The following is a 21,706-nucleotide window of genomic DNA, read 5'->3' as shown; positions in this document are numbered from 1 at the left end:
AAAAAAAAAAAAAAAAAAAGAACCTAGTCTGTGGCACAAAAACAGACACATAGACCAATGGAATAGAATAGAGAACTCAGAATTGGACCCACAAATGTATGATCAACTAATCTTTGACAAAGAGGGAAAGACTATCCAATGGAAAAAAGACAGCCTCTTTAACAGATGGTGCTGGGGGAACTGGACAGCAACATGCAGAAGAATGAAACTAATGAAACTAGATCACTTTCTCACACCATACACAAAAACAAACTCAAAATGGATAAAGAACCTGAATGTGAGACAGGAAACCATCAAAACCCTAGAGGAGAAAGCAGGAAACAACCTCCTTGACCTCAACTGCAGCAATTTCTTACTTGACACATCCCCAAAGGCAAGGGAATACAAGAGCAAAAAAGAACTATTGGAACCTCGTCAAGATAAAAAGCTTCTGCATGGCAAAGGAAACAATCCATAAAACTAACAGTCAACCAACGGAATGGGAAAAGATAGTTGCAAATGACATATCAGATAAAGGGCTAATATTCAAAATCTATAAGGAACTCACCAAGCTCCACACCCGAAAAACAAATAATCCAGTGAAGACATGGGCAGAAGATATGAACAGACACTTCTCCAAAGAGGACATCCAGATGGCCAGCAGAGACATATGAAATGATGCTCAGTGTCCCTCATCATCAGAGAAATACAAATCAAAACCATACCATGGTACCACCTCACATCACTCAGAGTGGCTAAAATGAACAAATCAGGAGACTCCAGATGCTGGCAAGGATGTGGAGAAACAGGCACCCTCCTACACTGTTGGTGGGAATGTAAACTGGTACAGCCCCTCTGAACAACAGTGTGGAGGTTCCTCAAAAAAGTAACACTAGAACTCCCCTATGACCCAGCAATAGAACTGCTAGGAATTTACCTAAGGGATACAGGAGTGCTGATGCTTAGGGGCACATATACCCCAGTGTTCATAGAAGCACTCTCAACAATAGCCAAAACAGTGTCCATCAACTGACGAATGGATCAAGAAGATGTGGTTTATCTATACGATGGAATACTACATGTCAATGAGAAAGAATGAAATCTGGCCATGTGTAGCAACATGGATGGAACTTGAGGGTGTTGTGCTGAGCGAAATAAGTCAGACAGAGAAAGACAGATATCATATGCTTCCACGTATAGGAGGATTAGGAGAAACTTAATGGAGGACCATGGGGGAGGAGAAGGGGAAAAATACTGGGGGAGAGGGAGGGAGGCAAACCATGAGAGACTCTTGAGTACTGAGAACACACTGAGGGCTGATGGGGGTGGGGCAGAGGGGAAGGGAGGTGATGGGCATGGAGAAGGGCACTTATGGGGATGAGTACTGGGTGTTATATGGAAACCAACTTGACAGTAAATTATGAAAGAAAAAAAATCTGCCATCTTGCTAAAAAAAAAACCCTCTAGTCTGAAATGATTCCTTATTATATAACCACCCTTAAACTTATAGAAAGGTAAACATTTATGTCAAATAAATATATAACATATAATGATATCTGTGTGAACTTTTTAAAAATAGAAGTTTTATAGAGTTCTAATATGTGTGGCTTTATCTTTAAAGTAATAGAATAGTTGTTTTCAAATGTCAGAATTAAGTGTAATAATTTCTTATTACAGTTTTGGAAGGACATTGTTGATGATAATGAAGTACGTGATCTCATTTCTGACAGAAATAAGTCTCATGGTAAGTTAATAAGAAAAATTGTAAATAATGTTGAATATCAATAATAATAAATGAATATTTAAGTAAAATGTGTATTTTCTTTTATAGAAGGTACATCAGGAGAATGGATTTGGGAATCTTTATTTCATCCACCTCGAAAGCTGGGCATTAATGATATTGAAGGACAACGGGTACTTCAGATTGCAGTGATTTTGCGAAATCTTTCCTTTGAGGAGGGCAATGTTAAGCTCTTGGCAGCTAATCGTACCTGTCTTCGTTTCCTATTACTTTCTGCACATAGTCATTTTATTTCTCTAAGGCAATTAGGCCTTGACACGTTAGGAAATATTGCAGCTGAGGTAAGCATGTGATAGTAACTTAAAATAGTTTTAATAGTTAGCAATGATATTTACTTTAAAATTTTAGTATATAGGGTTATTATATTTGCTATATTTACAGAACATGAAAGGCCTACGTACAATTTTGCCTAAAGTGGTATGGTATCAAACACTTTTTTGGAAAAAAGAAATATTTGAAATGATGCTACAGATTAAATGATGGCTATTCTCACCGTAACTACATTTTTTAAAACATATGAACATTGTTGTTAATTCTTATTAAATTTGAAGTATACAACACTGGAAGAAGCCTGCCTCAACAATAGCATCCTTTCTTTTTTCCAGCTTCTATTGGACCCTGTCGATTTCAAAACTACTCATCTGATGTTTCATACTGTTACAAAATGCCTGATGTCAAGGGATAGATTTTTAAAGATGAGGGGTAAGCGCTTACTTAATTTTTTCACTGTATAGCACGCACAAAATTTTTAGCATCTGTTAAAAAACAAATGTTTATGCATGTATGCTTTTCAGGCATGGAAATTTTGGGAAATCTTTGCAAAGCAGAAGATAATGGTGTTTTGATTTGTGAATATGTCGATCAGGACTCATACAGAGAGATCATTTGTCATCTCACTTTACCTGATGTGCTGCTTGTAATCTCAACACTCGAGGTGCTATATATGCTCACAGAAATGGGAGATGTCGCTTGCACAAAAATTGCAAAAGTAGAAAAGAGCATAGGTAAGACTAAACCAAAAAAACATTTATTTTCTTTATTGAGGAAGAAAATATTTAATGTGGTGCTACACTACATCACAGTTGACACTTGGGATTTATTACTTATTTTGAGGGATCATTACCCATTCAGATACACTTATCTTTGTTGTTCTTTTTGCCTGTTTAAGATTAGCAAGAAACCTCTGTCATAGAGATTAAGGTGCATGTGCCTACCAATAATTCCTGTCCCTTTCTGTATTTCTGTTACTACATATTAAATTTGAAACCAACAAAACTGCTGTCTCTGAAGAGCAGATCATTCAGTTTCAAAGGATCAGCTGCTACTATTAAGCAACTGAAGCTGAGTGAAAAAATTTCCTTGTGTTCCTAGAAGTTGCTGGTAGTAGTACTGTCCTTAAAATTAATGACCTTAATACCTCCTTAGTGGGTTGTCGGTTTTAAACATACTTACGAAAGTGTCATGTTAACATTTTACTCATTGATTAAAATGATTTCTGTCTTTGGTGTCAATACTAAAATCAGAGTGAATAGAGATTTGGCTTGCAAGTACTATTATTGAGAAATTTAAGATGTTACTTTCTATATCAGTGGTTTCTAAATCTGGCTACACATCAGAATTAGTTGGGAAAAAAATTTTTTTAAATTTTTTAATATTTTATTTGCTTCTGAGAGAGAGAGAGCCTGAGCAGGGGAGGCTCAGAGAGAGAGGGAGACACAGGATCTGAAATAGGCTCCAGGCTCTGAGCTGACCGTCAACACAGAGCCTGACGCGGGGCTCGAACCCACTAACCATGAGATCATGACCTGAGCCAAAGTCAGATGCTTAAGCAACTGAGCCACCCAGGTGCCCCTTAGGAAACTTTTTAAAAACAGATACCTAATTCCCATCCCAGAGATACTGAGTCAGTCTTCAGAGATTGAACCGGAAAATCTTTTTTAAAGATCCACAGTTAATTCTGATGTACAGTAATTCATGGATTGGCATTTGAGAAGCAGTTATTCTATATAGCATGTTTTTTAGTAATGTCATTGTTTGGTAATATTATTGATTAATAACTATTGGTTTTTAATTTATTTCAGACATGTTAGTGTGTCTGGTTTCTATGGATATTCAGATGTTTGGCCCTGATGCACTAGCTGCAGTAAAACTCGTCGAACATCCAAGTTCCAGTCATCAAGTTTTTTCTGAAATTAGGCCACAAGCTGTAGAGCAAGTCCAAACCCAGACCCATGTAGCGTCTGCCCCAGGTTAGTGTTCTTACATAATGTTTTTCCAGTATGGTTATTGGTGTGTAAGATTTAATACTAAGGATAAATTTAAATATGCAGTGAAGGGGACTGGTATTGTATAGTGGAATAGGCTAACACAGAACTTGAGTATTAGCTTTAATTTCTTAGATGCTATAATTCCAGGAGCAGTAGTACCAATGTGAACACAGAAGAAGAATAGTGTAATATAGTTTTAAAAACATTTAGCAGACTGTGAGGTATTAGATATTTACAACTGTGAGAACAAGATGAAGTGCCCTGATGGACTTATTTGTGATTTTGTTCATTGGAAATTGATATACCAAGAATAGCTTTATAATTATAATTCTCCTAGCTGATCATCCAAATACATAAGTACAATGCCTCTTAATACTTTCAGTTTTGGACCAGAAACCATAGAATCAGAGTCTTGGATCAGACACACGTGTATTTGTACATGTGACACATATATGGACATGTATACCTGCACTTGTGCACCCTTCCTAGGGTCCCATGGGTCAATTCTGTTTAACTCAGTGTCTTTAATTGGAATTCATACCTGTCTAATGAGTATTCTCTTCAGTCCTTGGACTTCTTTCTTCTATCTCAATATGAGTCATTATTTTTATATTTTAGCACTCTCAGCCTTTTTGGGAGTGCTTTCTCCGGCTTCATTTGTCTTAACAAAACAATCCATCTTTCACCTCGTCTGCTCTTTCCACCTCCTACCATTCCCAAGACATTTCTCTTTCCTTGTATTTTTTAATACAGGATATTTCTTTTCTCAGTTGATCTTATTGCTTCTCACTTTGCAATTAATATGGAAGCCATGTGGCTTTGATTTCTTCAGCTTACCCTTTCACTTACAAACTTATTATCATCTGAATTCATTTTCCTTCAACTTCCCTTGCCTTCAGAGATGTCAACTTCTTCTGAATCTGTGCTCTGAATATCCATCTGTCTTCTCATTCCTAAATCTTAAACCTCTTTATCTTTCACCTGCTTCTTCCTTTCAGCCTAGAAATACATTTAGATCATTCTCAACCTCCTCCACAACCCTAAAGCAAAAAAATCTCATTTTTTTAAACTTTAACTACCACATCCATTTAATCACCAAATCTCGTTGAGTCTTCCTTAATACGCTGGCATCTTCAGCTGCCAGTGCTTATGGCTGAGACTTCCATCACATCTCTTCTGTTACTTGTTCTCCTCTCATTGAATCATGGCCCCAGTCTCTCCTCTTCTCTCACTCATAGAATCACAATTATATATTCTATTCACACAAAGTATGTAATATGTATCACATACTTTTTTGACTTTCACTGTGTCCTTCTGAAGTATATGGTAGAGTTGTATCATATGTGCATTTAACTTAGTTGATGTCAACTAACAAAATTGGACAAATTATAAAGCATGAAAAAGTAGGTAATTTGACTACTAAGCTACTAATCTACTAACCTATTTGACAATAGATGTTAAATAGCCAATGCATATTGGGGAAATCAGTGGTCAAATATTAACAGTTCTCAACCTTGACAAAGAAATGAAACAATTTATTTTGCCAGTTAGGTGGGTGGTGGGAGTATGTTCTTATCATCAAAGAAGAAACTAGAGGTTAAATTAATTGAGGGCCATAGAGAAACTCTGCCCAACAAAGAAATACTAAATTTTCAGTGATACCCTGAAATATAATGGGCCATTTGAAGAATATTTAAGGGTAGTTTTGATGAAGGCTACTATTTTTGACCTTATCATTGACCCACTAGTGACCTTAACAAATGAAGTCACCTCCAAACTAAGATTTGGTCCTCATTTAGCAAACAGACAAAATTAAATTATGAGAGTTTGTGACATATGTGTATATAGTAATTCATTGATAGAGGTAGGAATAAGCCTGTAAGGACGACCTAAAAGAGTTCATCTTTGAGCTGGTAAGAATTTTACTTTATTACTAGCTCATCATTAATGACAGCTTTTAATTGTTTTATTAATTATTATTTATAGTGTGCCCCCCCCATTATTTGTTTAATACTCCTTTCCTATGGAATGGTCCTCTTCAAACTTTTTGCTCACTTTTCCTCATCACTATGAAAACTTAACATATAACCTTTCACACACTTTTAATTTGATATCTAAGTTTCTTCATTTTAATTTAAATAGTTGTAAATAAATTTTTTTGTGTATATTAAATTGACATTTTAAAATAAAAGTTGAAATACTTTTTGTATCCGGTATCATCTTGATATTTACCATCATCCATTTAAGAAAACACACAAACTCTTCATATCAGAAGTTTTATAGTACCCACCCTCTTTCTCCTTGAACTCCTATGCACCACCGTATCAATACTTCTCAGCTATAAATGTAGACATTTTAGTTTACCTTATTCAATTTCCTGTTGCTCTGTGATGTTTTAAGTGTTTAAAATGTTATCATTACAAGTTTTAGAAATAAACAGTATGTGAAACAATACATGACAGAGTAGCTATTGGAAGTTCATCTCTTAAGGAGGTGGATGAGACTTTTTTCCCCTAGTTCTCTGTAAAGTGTTACTCTAGTGTGTTCCCAGAATGAATATTTTTATTGCTATAGTGAAACTGGGTTCAACATTAATTCTATCTCTGTTTTTCCTTTTTATAGATGTAATTTGAAAATCTAGTTCACATCAATAAATAGCTAAGATTAGAACTTAATATTTCTTTGAGCTCTGATTCAGAATTATCCAAAATTATTAAGATTATATTTAATGATTTTCTGATATGAGTTCTTTGATTTTTTTGAAATCAAAGAAATAACAACATGTGACTCAGAAAAGAATTTGATGCCTAGTCACTACATTTCCTTTTAAGCTTATTGAAAGTATATCAAAAAGGTATTAATAAGATATGACTGTAAGTTATACTTGCTGCTTTGCTTAGATGCACCTTATTTAACCTGATATATTCAAGAAGTATTAGTACAGCAGTTCTCAAACTTCAGGGTACATTAGAATCACCTGGTGGGCTTACACACTGATTTCTAGGCTCCATACCCTGAATTTCTGATTCAGGTGGACCTGAGAATTTTAATTTCTAACAAGTTCTCATGAGATGCTGATGCTACAGGTCAGGGAACTATACTTTGAGGACCATTGGGTTAGAAATATGATATATCGTTCAAGACCAATACAGTTTTTTGATAAGGTACTTTGGTCATGTGCTTTGAGTATTTTTTTTTTCTTTTTTGGTAAAACCTTGGAGCTGCAGATTTACCTCATTCAGTTATAGAAAACGTCTGCCAGATAACCTAACGAATAGATAGTCTTTATTATCAAAAGTATCTTGCTTAGTCAACCTTATTTTCCATTATTTTGAAAATAAAAAATAAAGTCCAACTTTATTTTTCAATCCAAGAAAGCCTGGTTAATAGCCCATTGACACCCTCCTTACTTCATAATTCTAACATAGCTAAGTCTGTCATTGTAATGAAATAAGATGCCACCACCTTCAGTATTCCTTTAAAAATTTTCTCTGTGCTTTACTTACATAAGATTCAGCCTGAAAAGTAATTCCCTTTTTGATAGTAGTTGAAGGACAGAAGGACATTAAACAAAAATTGTTTTCACTCTATATCTGAATTCAGAACACACCAAAGCTCCAGAATACTCAATATCTACTACCCAACATTGCTTCTAAATACAATACATAAAGTATAATAAAATATAGACAGAAAGCCCTACCATAATACCTTGGTTAAAAGAAGGTTTGTGGATTCTAATGATTCTGATTCTCCCTTTGGTGTCCTAGAGGTTTTTATATTATTTGTCGTCATCATCATCATCATAGCTAACATTTATATAGTGTGAACCATGTGCCTGGCATTGTTTTAAGTGGCTTCTGTATAAACTCCTCTAATCCTCATAACGACCTATGAGGTCAGTGTACTGTTACTTTTCCACGTTTTATAGACAGAGAGGTTAATTAACTTGCCCACGGTTACACAGCTAATGAGTGCTGGAACTCTAGCGCCAGCTACTCTGGCTCCAGAGTTGTGTATTTAACCATAACTTGCATTGCTCTAAAGGATGGATAAGAGGTAAGGCTTTCTGTTCCAAAATAGGAGAAGAGCAGTTTTTTTGTTTGTTTTTTTTTTTAATGTTTTATTTATTTCTGAGAGAGAGAGAGAGAAACAGCATGAGCAGGGTAGGGTCAGAGAGTGAGGGAAACACAGAATCCGAAGCAGGCTCCAGGCTCTGAGCTAGCTGTCAGCACAGCGCCCAACGCGGGGCTTGAACCCACGAACCGGGAGATCACGAAGTGAGCTGAAGTCGACGCTTAACCAACTGAGTCACCCAGGTGCCCCAAAGAGCAATTTTTAAAAAGGAATATATACAAAAGTTGAGTGTCTGGAAATTGATAATTTCAACATCATTTCTAGTGTTTCACTCAACTGGTTGCTAATTGATTCAGGAGATTTCAGTCTGAGTAGGGTATAGTATAGTCATAGTACAATTGATAAAGAAAAAGGAGGAAGATTTCCATATAGGTACAGGCCCTGGAAGGCTATTTTCTGTAACTGTTGTCACCAAGCTAGGAGAAGAAAAGATAAGCTGGGCTTGCACCAGGAAAATAGTTTGGGTTCTGATTATTTTGTACTGTTAAGAAACAGCATGTCACTGTATGGTATCTGAAGCATGACAGACTTGGATTCAAATCTGTTACTCCGAAAAGAGGGCTTTCCAGCTGTACACAGCTCTGCCATTTCTATCATGTGTTCCTTTGTAAACTTAATCTCTGAGCTTTATTTTTTCATTAACAAAATGGGGATAATTAAATTTAGGCCTATAAATAAGATGAAACAATGTTTTGTAAATGTAAATGGCTTAATACAGAGTAAGTGTTCATTAAGTGGCTGCTGTTAGCTCTTATCCCTGTGAAAAGCCTGGGGCTTCATCAAACAAAAGTCAGGGATTGCTTTAGATCATTCACAGATTTGTCTGTGCTGTGGAGCTCCTTTGGTTCTAATAATTTAGAAATATATTTGTTCTGTTCGAGGATTCTGAGTTTTGCTAAAATGTTATTTGAAAAATAGTGGGTACATTTTATAAGTTTAAAAACTATAACCTATTTCATAATATGACCAAGTTTATGTTATATTTTTCATGTTTTCATTAGTTCCTTTATATATATAATACAGCAGAAAATATTTTTCTAAAGATCTATTCAACTTGTTAGAAAATAATAGATTATTTAATGTACTCATTGGACTTGAATTGTTTTAAAATATATCATAAGTAAAATCTCAGAAATTGTTAAGTGTCTTAAGATGAATAGTTGGTACACTTTTATACAACCGTCTTGCCTTTCCTCAGACAATAGGTATATTTCAAAACTATTATTATAGTAGGTTTTTTTCCCCAGAAAAATAATCTTAGGAAAATCCTTCTTGAATGTAGGACTTTAAATTAGTTCACCTTTTTGTTCACTTTCCCAGATGTGTTATATATGCCACTTACAGAGTTAATGTTCATCTTTTAAATTCAGAAGTGAAGTTATGATTTCTGATGCTATCTGCTTCTGTAACTAAACTGATTCTTATTTACTGATATGTTGAGCTGTGTGACCTTGGGCTAGTTATTTTAATCACTTTGAGTCTTTGTTGTCATATGTTTACCCACCACACAGAAGAATTTATATATGTAAAGTATTTAACTCAGTGTCTGTCTGACCCATGGGAAAAACAGAGTTGATACCGACTATATAATCCATATTATTGTTATTATTTGAATGATTGTAAGATTTAAAAAAGAATTTATATAAAGCATCTAAGACGGTGCCTGGTATAATATGTGCTCCATTATAAGTTTCTTTCTCAAATTTGTATATTTTCATTATGTTTATACACCTTTTTAAAAAGGTATTCATTGTAAATATTGCTTCAGTGTCCATGAACTGAACATGGCATATAGTAACTAAGTAAGTTTCTAAAAATGATGTAGCTAATGTATTTTTTTCTTTAGCTTCCAGAGCAGTTGTAGCACAGCATGTTGCTCCACCTCCAGGAATAGTGGAAATAGATAGTGAGAAGTTTGCTTGTCAGTGGTAAGTGGTTTATTTCTATTAAGGCTTTATCCTTGGGAAGAATAAAGCAAAAGAGTAAAGGAAATGTATTTCCAACAGTCATCCAGAATGTTTTATTCTGTATTTCTTTTTAGTCAGAGTAGAATATCATTTATACAAAGAAAGGATGATGTGAAATCATTTCACCTGCATTTTAGAATAATTTAAAAGAAAACTGTTCATCAGAATCTTCAGAATTAAAATAGTCTTTGACTAGAATTTCATTAAATTACACCACTCCTTTTCAGAGTAAAATTCGTGTTAAAACGTTACCTTTGACTTCATAGAAAATAAGATTTTTCAGATTATAAATCTGTTTTTCTTAAATCGGTATTTTATTAAAACTGAACAGGACTGTCTTTAAGAAAATAAAGCCAGCCTTTGTTATTAAATGTCCCTTCTTTTTCATCACAAGCAATACTTCTTGCTCATTGATAGTTAGTTTTTCCTTTTTGGGGTTAGTAAGGGAAAAATGAATCAATTGATAGAATTGCCAGTGGGTTTACAAGGAAGTAAGCAACTCAAAAATCAAATTTTATGGAGAAGACTGGGTAGTCCTATGTCAGCCACTTTCTGAAAAAATAAATGGAGACTTGGTTAGATTTCAATTGGTCATGGATAGTAGCTTCCACATAGTTTATGAATTCCAACTTAAATTCTTTAGAAGATTAACAGACTGAATGTAAAAGATCACTTTCTGATGATGTATTACTTTAAAATTTTTCTTTCTTTGATCCCTTTTCTCCCATTCTCTAACATTATTTGTCTCTCATTCCATGCTCCTGTCATTCTGTGTTCCATATTTTTAGTGCTTTCATATCTTTGTTCCTGTGGCAGTTTTCTCTAGACTTTTCCACTTTGCTCAAATAAGGTTTATAGTTTTAAATATCTCTAATTATTTGCTTTTTCCTCACCTTCTGTATTTTTACACCTTATACTTGATGAATCTCTTCCAAAAATACTTGGAAATGTTTGTCTTCTACACTAAAACTAAAAAAAAAAAAAAAAAGTTTTTGTGTCTAGTCCTTCTGAAAATTCAGTACGCAAAGAATTATGAAAGCTAGAAAAAGTATGTACCACATTCATTGTAAAATGTTTGTATATTAGGCATAAATTTGATCTTATAAATCCCATTTGCATATTTCTAACAGTTCTAGTGGAGAAGGAGAGAATCATTTTAAAGTTTCATCTTCTAAGTATTATTTGAGTCCATTTATGTAAACAGCTATACATTGGCCTGTTATGTATATAGTAAATCCTAGAAAAGAATCCTGTGAAGATAATTTGACCTCCAGTCCTAACTTCTGTATGGATAGAAGTCACTATATGAAAGACAGACTGAAGTTTAAATTAATTTGGAATGGAATAGGAATAAAAGTCTCTGAAATGGGGGAATGGGAGTATGCAGCATGGAAGAAGTACCGTTGTTTAAGGGGTAGTTGAAAGCTTGGGTAAGTTTTTCTCAAGGAATTTGATACAAGAGACAACAACAGTTTAATTTTAGCTCAGTTTTTCTTCCATTTTCTACATCTCCAATGGAAATAGCTCATTATTGGGAATTTCTCTTATATCTTATTTATTGCAAGACAGGAAATTGAGTAGATATTCATTGAATAAAACTTATTTATTGTAGAATATTTGTTGCCAAGAGACCAATCCTGTGTCTCACTGGGATGTGAACACAGTTTTTATATTTGTTGTTGATGATTTTTTATACTAAACTAAATATGATTACATAGTTAATCTCTTTCTGTTTGGTTTCATCAGTCTAAAACCTAACATGCATTTTTGCTAATAACATGAGATAGAGAAATTTGATTAACAGGCATAAATATTATTTAATAATACATTGTAAAAGACGGTTTTACTATCTTTAAATATGAACTCTCCTATAATCTATTGCATAATGCCATTTATTTTTCTCCTTTTTAGGCTAAATGCTCATTTTGAAGTAAATCCAGATTGTTCTGTCTCTCGAGCAGAAATGTATTCTGAGTACCTCTCAACGTGCAGTAAATTAGCTCGTGGTGGAATCCTAACTTCAACTGGATTTTATAAATGTCTTAGGTAGGACGCATAGTTGTTAACTGTAAACAAAGTTAATGTATATCACTTAGAACACTTCTTGCTCTTTAGAGAAAATACCAGCTCACTATCCAGTTTTAAATATTTCTACTACTTAAAATACAGGCTAGGTTGTAGTAAGGATGAATATTTAAATATAAGAGAATTTTGGAAATCAAACCTGGTGTTTGTATTTGAACATCATAAGGCTTATCAAAGAAAGAAGAGAGAAACGTTTTTCTACCTTCTTTTATATGTTAGAGACATGACTTTTGCCCTTGTTAGTCTTGTATAATTGTCTATAACTAATACTCTTGTCTTCAGATACCAAGGCTTTTTGATATTTTGCAAAGTTCATAAAGTGGGCATTGCCTAGATGCAACTTTTTTGTTAATTGTATCTGCAATAGAATTATTTAGGGCCCCACAATGTTAATAATGATTTTTAAAATTGGAGGATTGATCTTTTATATTTTTTCTTTGCTCCTCACCCTTACAGAATCTATAACTATATGAATCATACTGGCTCATAATTAGTAGCAGCAAATGTACTGTTGCTGTTCATGTAAACACTGTTAGAAGTCAGTGTATTTTGCTTCTGTGCTAGTTAACAAAAGTATGTGTTACTTTACAGAACGGTCTTTCCAAATCATACAGTGAAGAGAGTAGAGGATTCCAGCAGCAACGGGCAGGCACATATTCATGTAGTAGGAGTAAAACGGAGGGCTATACCACTTCCCGTTCAGATGTACTATCAGCAGCAACCAGTTTCTACTCCTGTTGTTCGTGTTGATTCTGTTCCTGATGTATCTCCAAGTCCTTCACCTGCAGGTATTAATATTTTTGAGTTTTAGGTATTATTAATAATTAAAATGTGTAATTTTTCCTTGTTTTTCCAGAAGCATTTTCTTGCTTATTCTATTACTTGTTATCATATCCATGTGACACAAAGTTGTCAGATGCTAATTTCTTAAAACTATTTTTTCTTGTATTAAGTAAAATAATGCCTACATATGCAGCTTTCAGTCATTTCATGATAAATTCTGACTTTTCCCTCATATTTTCCAGGAATCCCTCATGGACCACAAACTGTAGGAAACCATTTTCAGAGGACTTCTGTCACCAATCAATCTTCAAATTTGACTGCAACACAAATGTCTTTTCCAGTACAAGGTGTTCATACTGTGGCACAGACTGTTTCAAGAATCCCACCAAATCCTACCGTTCATACCCACCAGCAGCAAAATGCTCCAGTGACTGTCATTCAGAATAAAGCTCCAATTCCTTGTGAAGTTGTTAAGGCTACAGTGATCCAGAATTCTCTACCCCAGACAGCAGTTCCTGTTAGTATTGCTGTGGGAGGAGGAGCTCCTCAGAGTTCTGTGGTTCAGAATCATAGTACAGGGCCACAGCCCGTTACAGTTGTAAATTCCCAGACATTGCTTCATCATCCATCTGTAATTCCACAACAGTCTCCATTACACACAGTGGTACCAGGACAGATACCTTCCGGCACTCCTGTTACAGTAATTCAACAAGCCGTCCCGCAGAGTCATATATTTGGCAGAGTGCAGAACATACCAGCATGTACTTCTACAGTTTCACAGGGTCAACAGTTAATCACCACATCACCCCAGCCTGTGCAAACTTCATCTCAGCCGACATCAGCTGGTAGCCAGCCGCAGGACACTGTTATCATAGCACCTTCACAGTATGTAACAACTTCTGCATCCAATATTGTCTCAGCAACGTCCGTACAGAATTTTCAGGTAGCTACAGGACAGATGGTTACCATTGCTGGTGTCCCAAGTCCACAGCCCTCAAGAGTGGGATTTCAGAACATTGCACCAAAACCTCTCCCTTCTCAGCAGGTTTCATCGACAGTGGTACAACAGCCCATTCAACAACCACAGCAGCCAACCCAACAGAGTGTAGTGATTGTAAGCCAGCCAGCTCAACAAGGTCAAACTTATGCACCAGCCATTCACCAAATTGTTCTTGCTAATCCAGCAGCTCTTCCAGCTGGTCAGACGGTTCAGCTAACTGGGCAACCAAGCATAACTCCATCTTCCTCACCATCACCTGCCCCGGCTACTAATAACCAAGTCCCAACTGCCATGTCATCTTCTTCCACCCCTCAGTCACAGGGACCACCTCCTACTGTCAGTCAGATGCTGTCTGTGAAGAGGCAGCAGCAGCAGCAGCATTCACCAGCACCCTCACCACAACAGGTACAAGTACAGGTTCAGCAGCCACAAGTACAGATGCAAGTTCAGCCACAGCAGACAAACGCAGGCGTTGGTCAGCCTGCATCTGGTGAGTCAAGTCTGATAAAACAGTTGCTGCTTCCAAAGCGTGGTCCTTCAACACCGGGTGGTAAGCTAATTCTCCCAGCTCCACAGATTCCTCCCCCTAATAATGCTAGAGCTCCTAGCCCTCAGGTGGTATACCAGGTGGCCAATAACCAAGCAGCAGGTTTTGGAGTGCAGGGGCAAACTTCGGCTCAGCAGCTATTGGTTGGGCAGCAAAATGTTCAGTTGGTCCAAAGTGCAATGCCTCCCGCAGGGGGAGTGCAAACTGTGCCCATCTCGAACTTACAAATATTGCCAGGCCCACTGATCTCAAATAGCCCAGCAACCATTTTCCAAGGGACTTCTGGCAACCAGGTAACCATAACAGTTGTGCCAAATACAAGTTTTGCAACTGCAACTGTGAGTCAGGGAAATGCAACTCAGCTCATTGCTCCAGCAGGAATTACCATGAGTGGGACGCAGGCAGGAGTTGGACTTCAGGTGCAAACGCTTCCAGCCACTCCGACATCTCCAGCTGGACAATCATCTTGTACTACTGCTACTCCCCCGTTCAAAGGTGATAAGATAATTTGCCAAAAGGAGGAGGAAGCAAAAGAAGCAACAGGTTTACATGTTCATGAACGTAAGATTGAAGTCATGGAGAACCCGTCCTGCCGACGAGGAGCCACGAACACCAGCAATGGGGATACAAAGGAAAATGAAATGCAGGTGGGAAGTCTTTTAAATGGGAGAAAGTACAGTGACTCAAGTCTACCTCCTTCAAACTCAGGGAAAATTCAAAGTGAGGCTAATCAGTGCTCACTAATCAGTAATGGGCCATCATTAGAATTAGGTGAGAATGGAACATCTGGAAAACAGAACTCAGAACAAATGGACATGCAGGATTTCAAAAGTGATTTGAAAAAACCTCTGGTTAATGGAATCTGTGATTTTGATAAAGGAGATGGTTCTCATTTAAGCAAAAACATTCCAAATCACAAAACTTCCAATCATGTAGGAAACGGTGAGATCTCTCCAATGGAACCACAAGGGACTTTAGATGCCACTCAGCAAGATACTGCCAAAGGTGATCAACTAGAAAGAATTTCTAATGGACCTATATTAACTTTGGGTGGTTCACCATCTGTGAGCAGTATACAGGAGGCTCCAAATGTGGCGACACAGCAGTTTAGTGGTACTGATTTGCCTAATGGACCTCTAGCTTCAAGTTTGAATTCAGATGTGCCTCAGCAACGCCCAAGTGTAGTTGTCTCACCACATTCTACAACCTCTGTTATACAGGGGCATCAAATCGTAGCAGTTCCTCACTCAGGATCAAGAGTATCCCATTCTCCTGCCCTGTCATCTGACGTTCGGTCTACGAATGGCACAGCAGAATGCAAAACTGTAAAGAGGCCAGCAGAGGATAATGATAGGGAGACAGTCACAGGAATTCCAAATAAAGTAGGAGTCAGAATTGTTACAATCAGTGACCCCAACAATGCTGGCTGCAGTGCAACGATGGTTGCCGTGCCAGCAGGAGCAGATCCAAGCACTGTAGCGAAAGTAGCAATAGAAAGTGCTGTGCAGCAGAAGCAGCAGCATCCGCCAACATACGTACAGAATGTGCTCCCGCAGGTGAGTCGTTCTGCTGTCCGTTGCTCCTAGAAATTCCGGATTTGTGAATAGGTCTTAGGGGAAAACGCACTGTTGTTCCATGCCTCATCTTGAAAAGGTAATTGTGTCAGCTCACCCATGTACTCAGGTTTTCGTGCTCTGATTTTTTTGGCATTTTTGGTAATTTTTAACAGTTTTCAGTTGTTAACTTTAGCACATGGTTTGAAGTCTTTTCAACTTTGTTATAGGCCCAAATTAGGAACTTTGTAGACATAAGATAGAGGAGTACTTGCTAATCTGACATCTTTTAGAGAATTTTTTTAATGTTTCATTTATTTATTGAGAGAGAGAGTGTGCGCGTGTGTGCATGTGCACAAGTGGGAGAGGGGCAGAGAGAGGGAGAGAGAGAGTCCCAAGCAGGTTCCGCACTGCCAGTGCAGAGCCCAACACAGGGCTCAAACCCAGGAACTATGAGATCCTGACCTCAGCCAAAATGCAAGAGTTGGATGTTTAACTGAATGAACCATGCAGGCGCCCTTTAGAGACCTTTTAAATGTAAGTTAGTCTCCTTTTGGTCTGCTTTGGAAGGGGATGTTAAGACCATTTTAAAAGGGAGTTGCTGCATTTGATTTTGACATACGTTTTTATGGCTTGTTTCACGGTTCTTTTGTAAAAAAGATAAATCCCATAAGAACTTTATCAAGTGTGTTCTTGTTATATATTGACTTCGTTGCCTTTATTCTTTAAAAAGTATTGTAATTTCAGTTTCTTTCAGCTATTCTGATATTCTTGCTGCTGTGTTTCTTGCTCCTTCGCCCTGCTGTCATGTTTCTGCGATCCCCTCTTTCCTATCTACTATCCGATCTCCATACACTTTAGTAAATAGAAGTGTTTTCTAGCATCATTGCTTCTGAATTGAGGGTCATTCTGCCTGTGAAGTTTTTAAGAACAATCTTACATGCTGATTCCACTGAAACTAGGGGTTTGCTTAACAGACAGTTGTCTGTCACCTGTTTTCTGGATTACTTTTTCTTCACTCTCTTTCCTAAGTCCTCCATAGCCAGAGCCTTCTGTGATGTTGCCAGCTCTCCTAGCACCCTTCTGACTTGGGTTTCTTCTCTGTGCTTTTGGTGTTTACAGCAGATCTATGGCCATTGTTGGCATTAGTACCAAAAATAAAAGATGAAAGAACAAAGAATCGGTTGTCTGAACAATTCATCCACTAATATGCATCTTTTTTCATGTGGGTGTATAAAACTGGACAGTGCTGTCTGGGGGTATAATGAGATTTAAATTCATGTGTCACTACTACATTGCTTAGATTTATCTTTATTGCAAGGTACCTAAATAGGTTGAGTGTTCTTTAGTTGATGTTATGTACATGGCAATAATTAATACTGAGTTTTGGTGAAGAATACTAAGTCAGTTTTACTCAAACTGCTACTGTTTGAGGTTTTCATTTATTAAACACATTAAAAAAATTCTTTTAATAGTGCAATGTCTGGCAAAAAGTAAGCATTCATAAGTTAGTTTTATAGTTTTCCTACATTTAATAATTTCCCAGTTAATCTTGCTTACGTTTCTAACTCTGTTTTTTTCCTCTCAGATTTCCTTATAACTCTAAATACTTATAACAGACTGAGCCAAATGAGAGGAAAACTCCATTATTGTGCAATTATCAACCCTCATTTTTTTGTGTGTCCTTAATCGTCCAGTGTGACTATATTCAATGATACTTAAGTAACAAACAACAGGCAATAATACTTGTTAAGACTAGGACCTGTGTTAGGAACTTTGTGCTAAAGCATTTTCTCATTTAATCCTTTAAATAAATCTGGTAGGTAAAATTGTTATTCATGTTTTAGAGTTGAGGATCCAAGATGCAAAGTAACTTGCCCAAGGTCACCAACTAATATGAGGTGGTCCAGGACTGAATGCTTGGAGGTGTGTCCGAAATGACAATTCATACTCTTAACCCATTTCTCCCTATTTTAAAAAGATTTCTTTGTAGGGGCGCCTGGGTGGCTTAGTCGGTGAAGCGTCCGACTTTCGCTTAGGTCATGATCTTGCGGTTTGTGGGTTCGAGCCCCATGTCGGGCTCTGTGCTGACTGCCAGCTCAGAGCCTGGAGCCTGTTTCAGTCTGTGACTCCCTCTCTCTCTGACCCTCCCCTGCTCACGCTGTCTCTCTCTCTCCTAGAAATAAATAAAACATTAAAAAAATTAAAAAAAAAAAAAAAAGATTTCTTTGTAAAGTTCTAGAAAGCCCTTTGATATATAACATATTGATTGTTGAACTATTAATGTTACCAAATGTGTGTACCAATAAATGATAATTTCAGGACATTTTCTTAACACATTGGACATATATGCATCTAATGCAAGCCATAAAATTATTACTTTTTTTCCCAGTCTGAAAAATGTGTTCTTCTATATATTGTCCCAAAGAATATAGCTTATTTAAAATCGCTACGTTCTTTATTTTTAAAATTGGTGTTTGGTTGGCATGTAGAAATTTAAAACTTTGCGAAGAAAAAGAAACAGCATGCATGGTGTCTGCGCGTGAGAATTAACAACCAGGGTTCTCCTATGTTACACTTGGCATGGTGACTGCTACAGAGTTAGGCTCTCAATAAGGGTATAGGTGTATTTTACCTTCACATAAAGTACCTATAAAGCCTAAAAAAGATCAACTGTCCGAGATAGGATCCTAAGTTTCCTTTGAAGGGTAGGCTGGTGGGCCTTCTTAAGAGCCTGCTAATAGAAAAACCATTTCCATTGTTGTCCAGATTCTTTAAATTTCTTTTATATAGACCTTGGTTTAACACCATTTTATTCACTGCTTGAATGGATACCTTAAAGGGATAGATGAAATAGAGGATTTCAAATGTGATTTTTTCAGCCAAACCTTGTTATTTCCACCATTTCAAGGGGTTTGGGAATGTAAAGGAGGCACCTGGACCCTAAGAAGGGACTTCCAGACTTGCAGAATGTTCAGGGCTGAAAAGACTGCAGGGAAATGTCCCTGCTGAGAATGGCCAACAGGTAATCCTTCCTGATACCTTTGTTATTTCATGTTCCTTTTCACTCCCATTAATCGGCTGTATTAATTTCATTACAGAAAAAAAGAATAGCAACAAAAAGAAGAGAAAGATATGAAAATAAATGATATCACCATAGATTTTGTGTTTAAGTAGTATTTAGTTGGGTAGTTTATATAAATACAAAATAAATTGTACCTATTTCAAGGCAGATTTCTTTATTTGTAGCTGCTTAATTTCAATCTGTTATATTTTCAGGTTATAGTATAACTATTTCCAAAAGTCCCTCCTCTCACCCTTCATGATCGGTATCTTCTGGAGGCATAAAACTAGATTGGCATATAAAAAATAAAAATGAGTAAAAAAAATTTAATTATAAATATCTACCTAAAGCCTTGCCTTTTTCAAGACCGTGTAAAACACATGTTGAATATAACTGTGACTGTTAATCCCATGATCTAAAGACATGCTAAATTATTGTATATAAAAATAGTTTACTTAAAGATGTATGTATTTAAGGGATTTTATATATGCCTGTCCTCAGTTCCGTGTCCTTCACAGAGGAATCATTGCTAATATGGTTCTGCATAAACTGAATCTTGGTATCTTCTAGATCCCTTCCTTTCTTTGATAGCTTGAAGTTACTCAACCCATCAGAAGGCAGATCTCTAGCCTCAAGGGGGCTGCATTTAGTCATAGCCAAGATCATTTTAGCAAGAGCCACAGAATTAATCATTTCAGTATTTTCCTAAGAGTACTACTTGCTTAGATTTGTAGCGGACTAGCATGTTGTATAAACTAAGAAAGACATTACCGTGAAACATAATTTTTTGTTTGCATTTCAGTGTGTTCTTATAAGCCAGCCTTGGAATGTATTGATTGTCTAGGTTTATACTTACTTACTTAGAGTAAAAAAATTTGGTAGTTTCAGAGCATAAGAGAATGTTACAGGAGAAAAAATCGTAGATATTACCTTGTCCCAAACCCTCATTTTTAAGAGTTGAAATTACTTTTCCACACTCAAAAAGATCTCTTTTCCAAAGATTTGTATTACTGCCTTTAATACCGTTCTCAAAAGAACTGTACATTTAGACTAAGTATAATCTCTTTTATATCACATTTAGAGTAAATCTAATTCTTGTTCCCTAAAGCTGTTTCAGAGTATCTCTCCTTACTTGCCTATGTCTTAGAGTACACTCTTTGAGTTCATTCCTTCAGTTGGATCTTAGGTGTCATTGTGTCTGGTTTATTCATCATCCTGTTTACCTCTATCAGTTCCATTTTATAAATGGCTTTCAAATCTGTAGCTACAATTGAACACAGCATTTCATTCCTACTTAGCAAATTCATTTTGAGACTAGATTATGAATTTGTATTTGGACTTTATAACACATATTGAAATGTTTAAATTTTAGTCTTATTCTAAGGTTTAGTTAATTTTACATTATGGAATGAATCACAGAATTGTTTTATATCCTCTGTGTAATTTTACTTTTCTGATCACTCACTAATGGAGTTGTGGCTTTTCCACTTTGATTTGGGGGGGTGGGGGTGGAAGAACCAATATAAAAAAAAAATAGCTCTTCCTGAATAGAGTAGATGATATAGAATATTCCTCAAGAGTGATCATTCTAAAAATATGGCTTTGAAGCCTATTTTTATGTTTGCACTTGAGTTAGAGTTGTGGCTAATGGTCTAGCAATTCTTCATGGTAAATAGCAAGAAAAAGTAAACTAATGCATCCTAAAAGAAATCTATTTTACACTCTCATGTAAAAGACCTAATTCTTAAAAGATAGTTAATTTAAATGGTACTTTAAAAAATTTGCAGCATAGGGGCGCCTGGGTGGCTTAGTCGGTGAAGCGTCCAACTTTCGCTTAGGTCATGATCTCGTGGTTCGTGGGTTCGAGCCCCGCGTCGGGCTCTGTGCTGACTACCAGCTCAGAGCCTGGAGCCTATTTCAGAGTCTGTATCTCCCTCTCTATCTGACCCTCCCCTGCTCATGCTGTCTCTCTCTCTCTCTCTCTCTCTCTCTCCCCCCCCCAGAAATTAAAAAAAATAAATAAAAATAAATTTTTAAAAAATTGCAGCATAACAACAACCTGTTTGAAAATTGGTTTTGTGGAAAGAAATGTGTAATTTTTTTTTATACAAGAGGAAACCTAAAAATATCTCTTTGGTCAAAGGAAATATGAGTTTTAGAATTTCTCATTTGATATAGGCTATAAGTATTTTAATTCTTTTTTGTTTCACTGATATATAAATCACCTAGCTCAAAATTATTGTTATAAATTATTATATAAAAAATCACCTTTTTAGTTTCATCTGTTCTTCACCATAATTTTTTTATTGAAATGCTTTAAATGTTTTTTTTAACGTTTATTCATTTTTGAGAGACAGAGATAGAGGTCTAGCGGGAGAGGGGCAGACAGAGAGGGAGACACAGAATCTGAAACAGTCTGTAGGCTCTGAGCTGTCAGCACAGAGCCCAACGCAGGGCTTGAACCCACGAACTGTGAGATCATGACCTGAACTGAAGTTGCTTAACCAACTGAGCCACTGAGGTGCT

The 21,706-nt window shown here is 36.4% G+C and overlaps 1 protein-coding gene across 2 annotated transcripts in view; it reads left to right on the top strand.

Annotated features, from left to right (window-relative positions):
- Nucleotides 1–21,706, top strand: part of ARID2 (AT-rich interaction domain 2) — a 166,706-nt gene that overhangs the window by 102,720 nt on the left and 42,280 nt on the right. The window contains exons 7-15 of one of the 2 annotated variants that reach the window (XM_039243109.1): nt 1,657–1,723; nt 1,811–1,893; nt 2,386–2,482; nt 2,575–2,784; nt 3,862–4,029; nt 10,028–10,109; nt 12,060–12,194; nt 12,825–13,021; nt 13,259–16,119. In XM_039243109.1, coding sequence (XP_039099040.1) covers nt 1,657–1,723; nt 1,811–1,893; nt 2,386–2,482; nt 2,575–2,784; nt 3,862–4,029; nt 10,028–10,109; nt 12,060–12,194; nt 12,825–13,021; nt 13,259–16,119 — 3,900 coding nt within the window. Of the gene's footprint in view, nt 1–1,656; nt 1,724–1,810; nt 2,062–2,385; nt 2,483–2,574; nt 2,785–3,861; nt 4,030–10,027; nt 10,110–12,059; nt 12,195–12,824; nt 13,022–13,258; nt 16,120–21,706 lie in introns of both variants that reach the window. The other variant, XM_039243108.1, reaches the window with a different exon arrangement.

This window comes from Hyaena hyaena, unplaced genomic scaffold (assembly GCF_003009895.1).
Source record: "Hyaena hyaena isolate Hyena2069 unplaced genomic scaffold, ASM300989v1 scaffold_221, whole genome shotgun sequence".
Lineage (NCBI taxonomy): Eukaryota > Metazoa > Chordata > Mammalia > Carnivora > Hyaenidae > Hyaena > Hyaena hyaena.
Note: the sequence above shows the minus strand (reverse complement) of the source record. Positions and strands in the feature narration are given on the sequence as shown.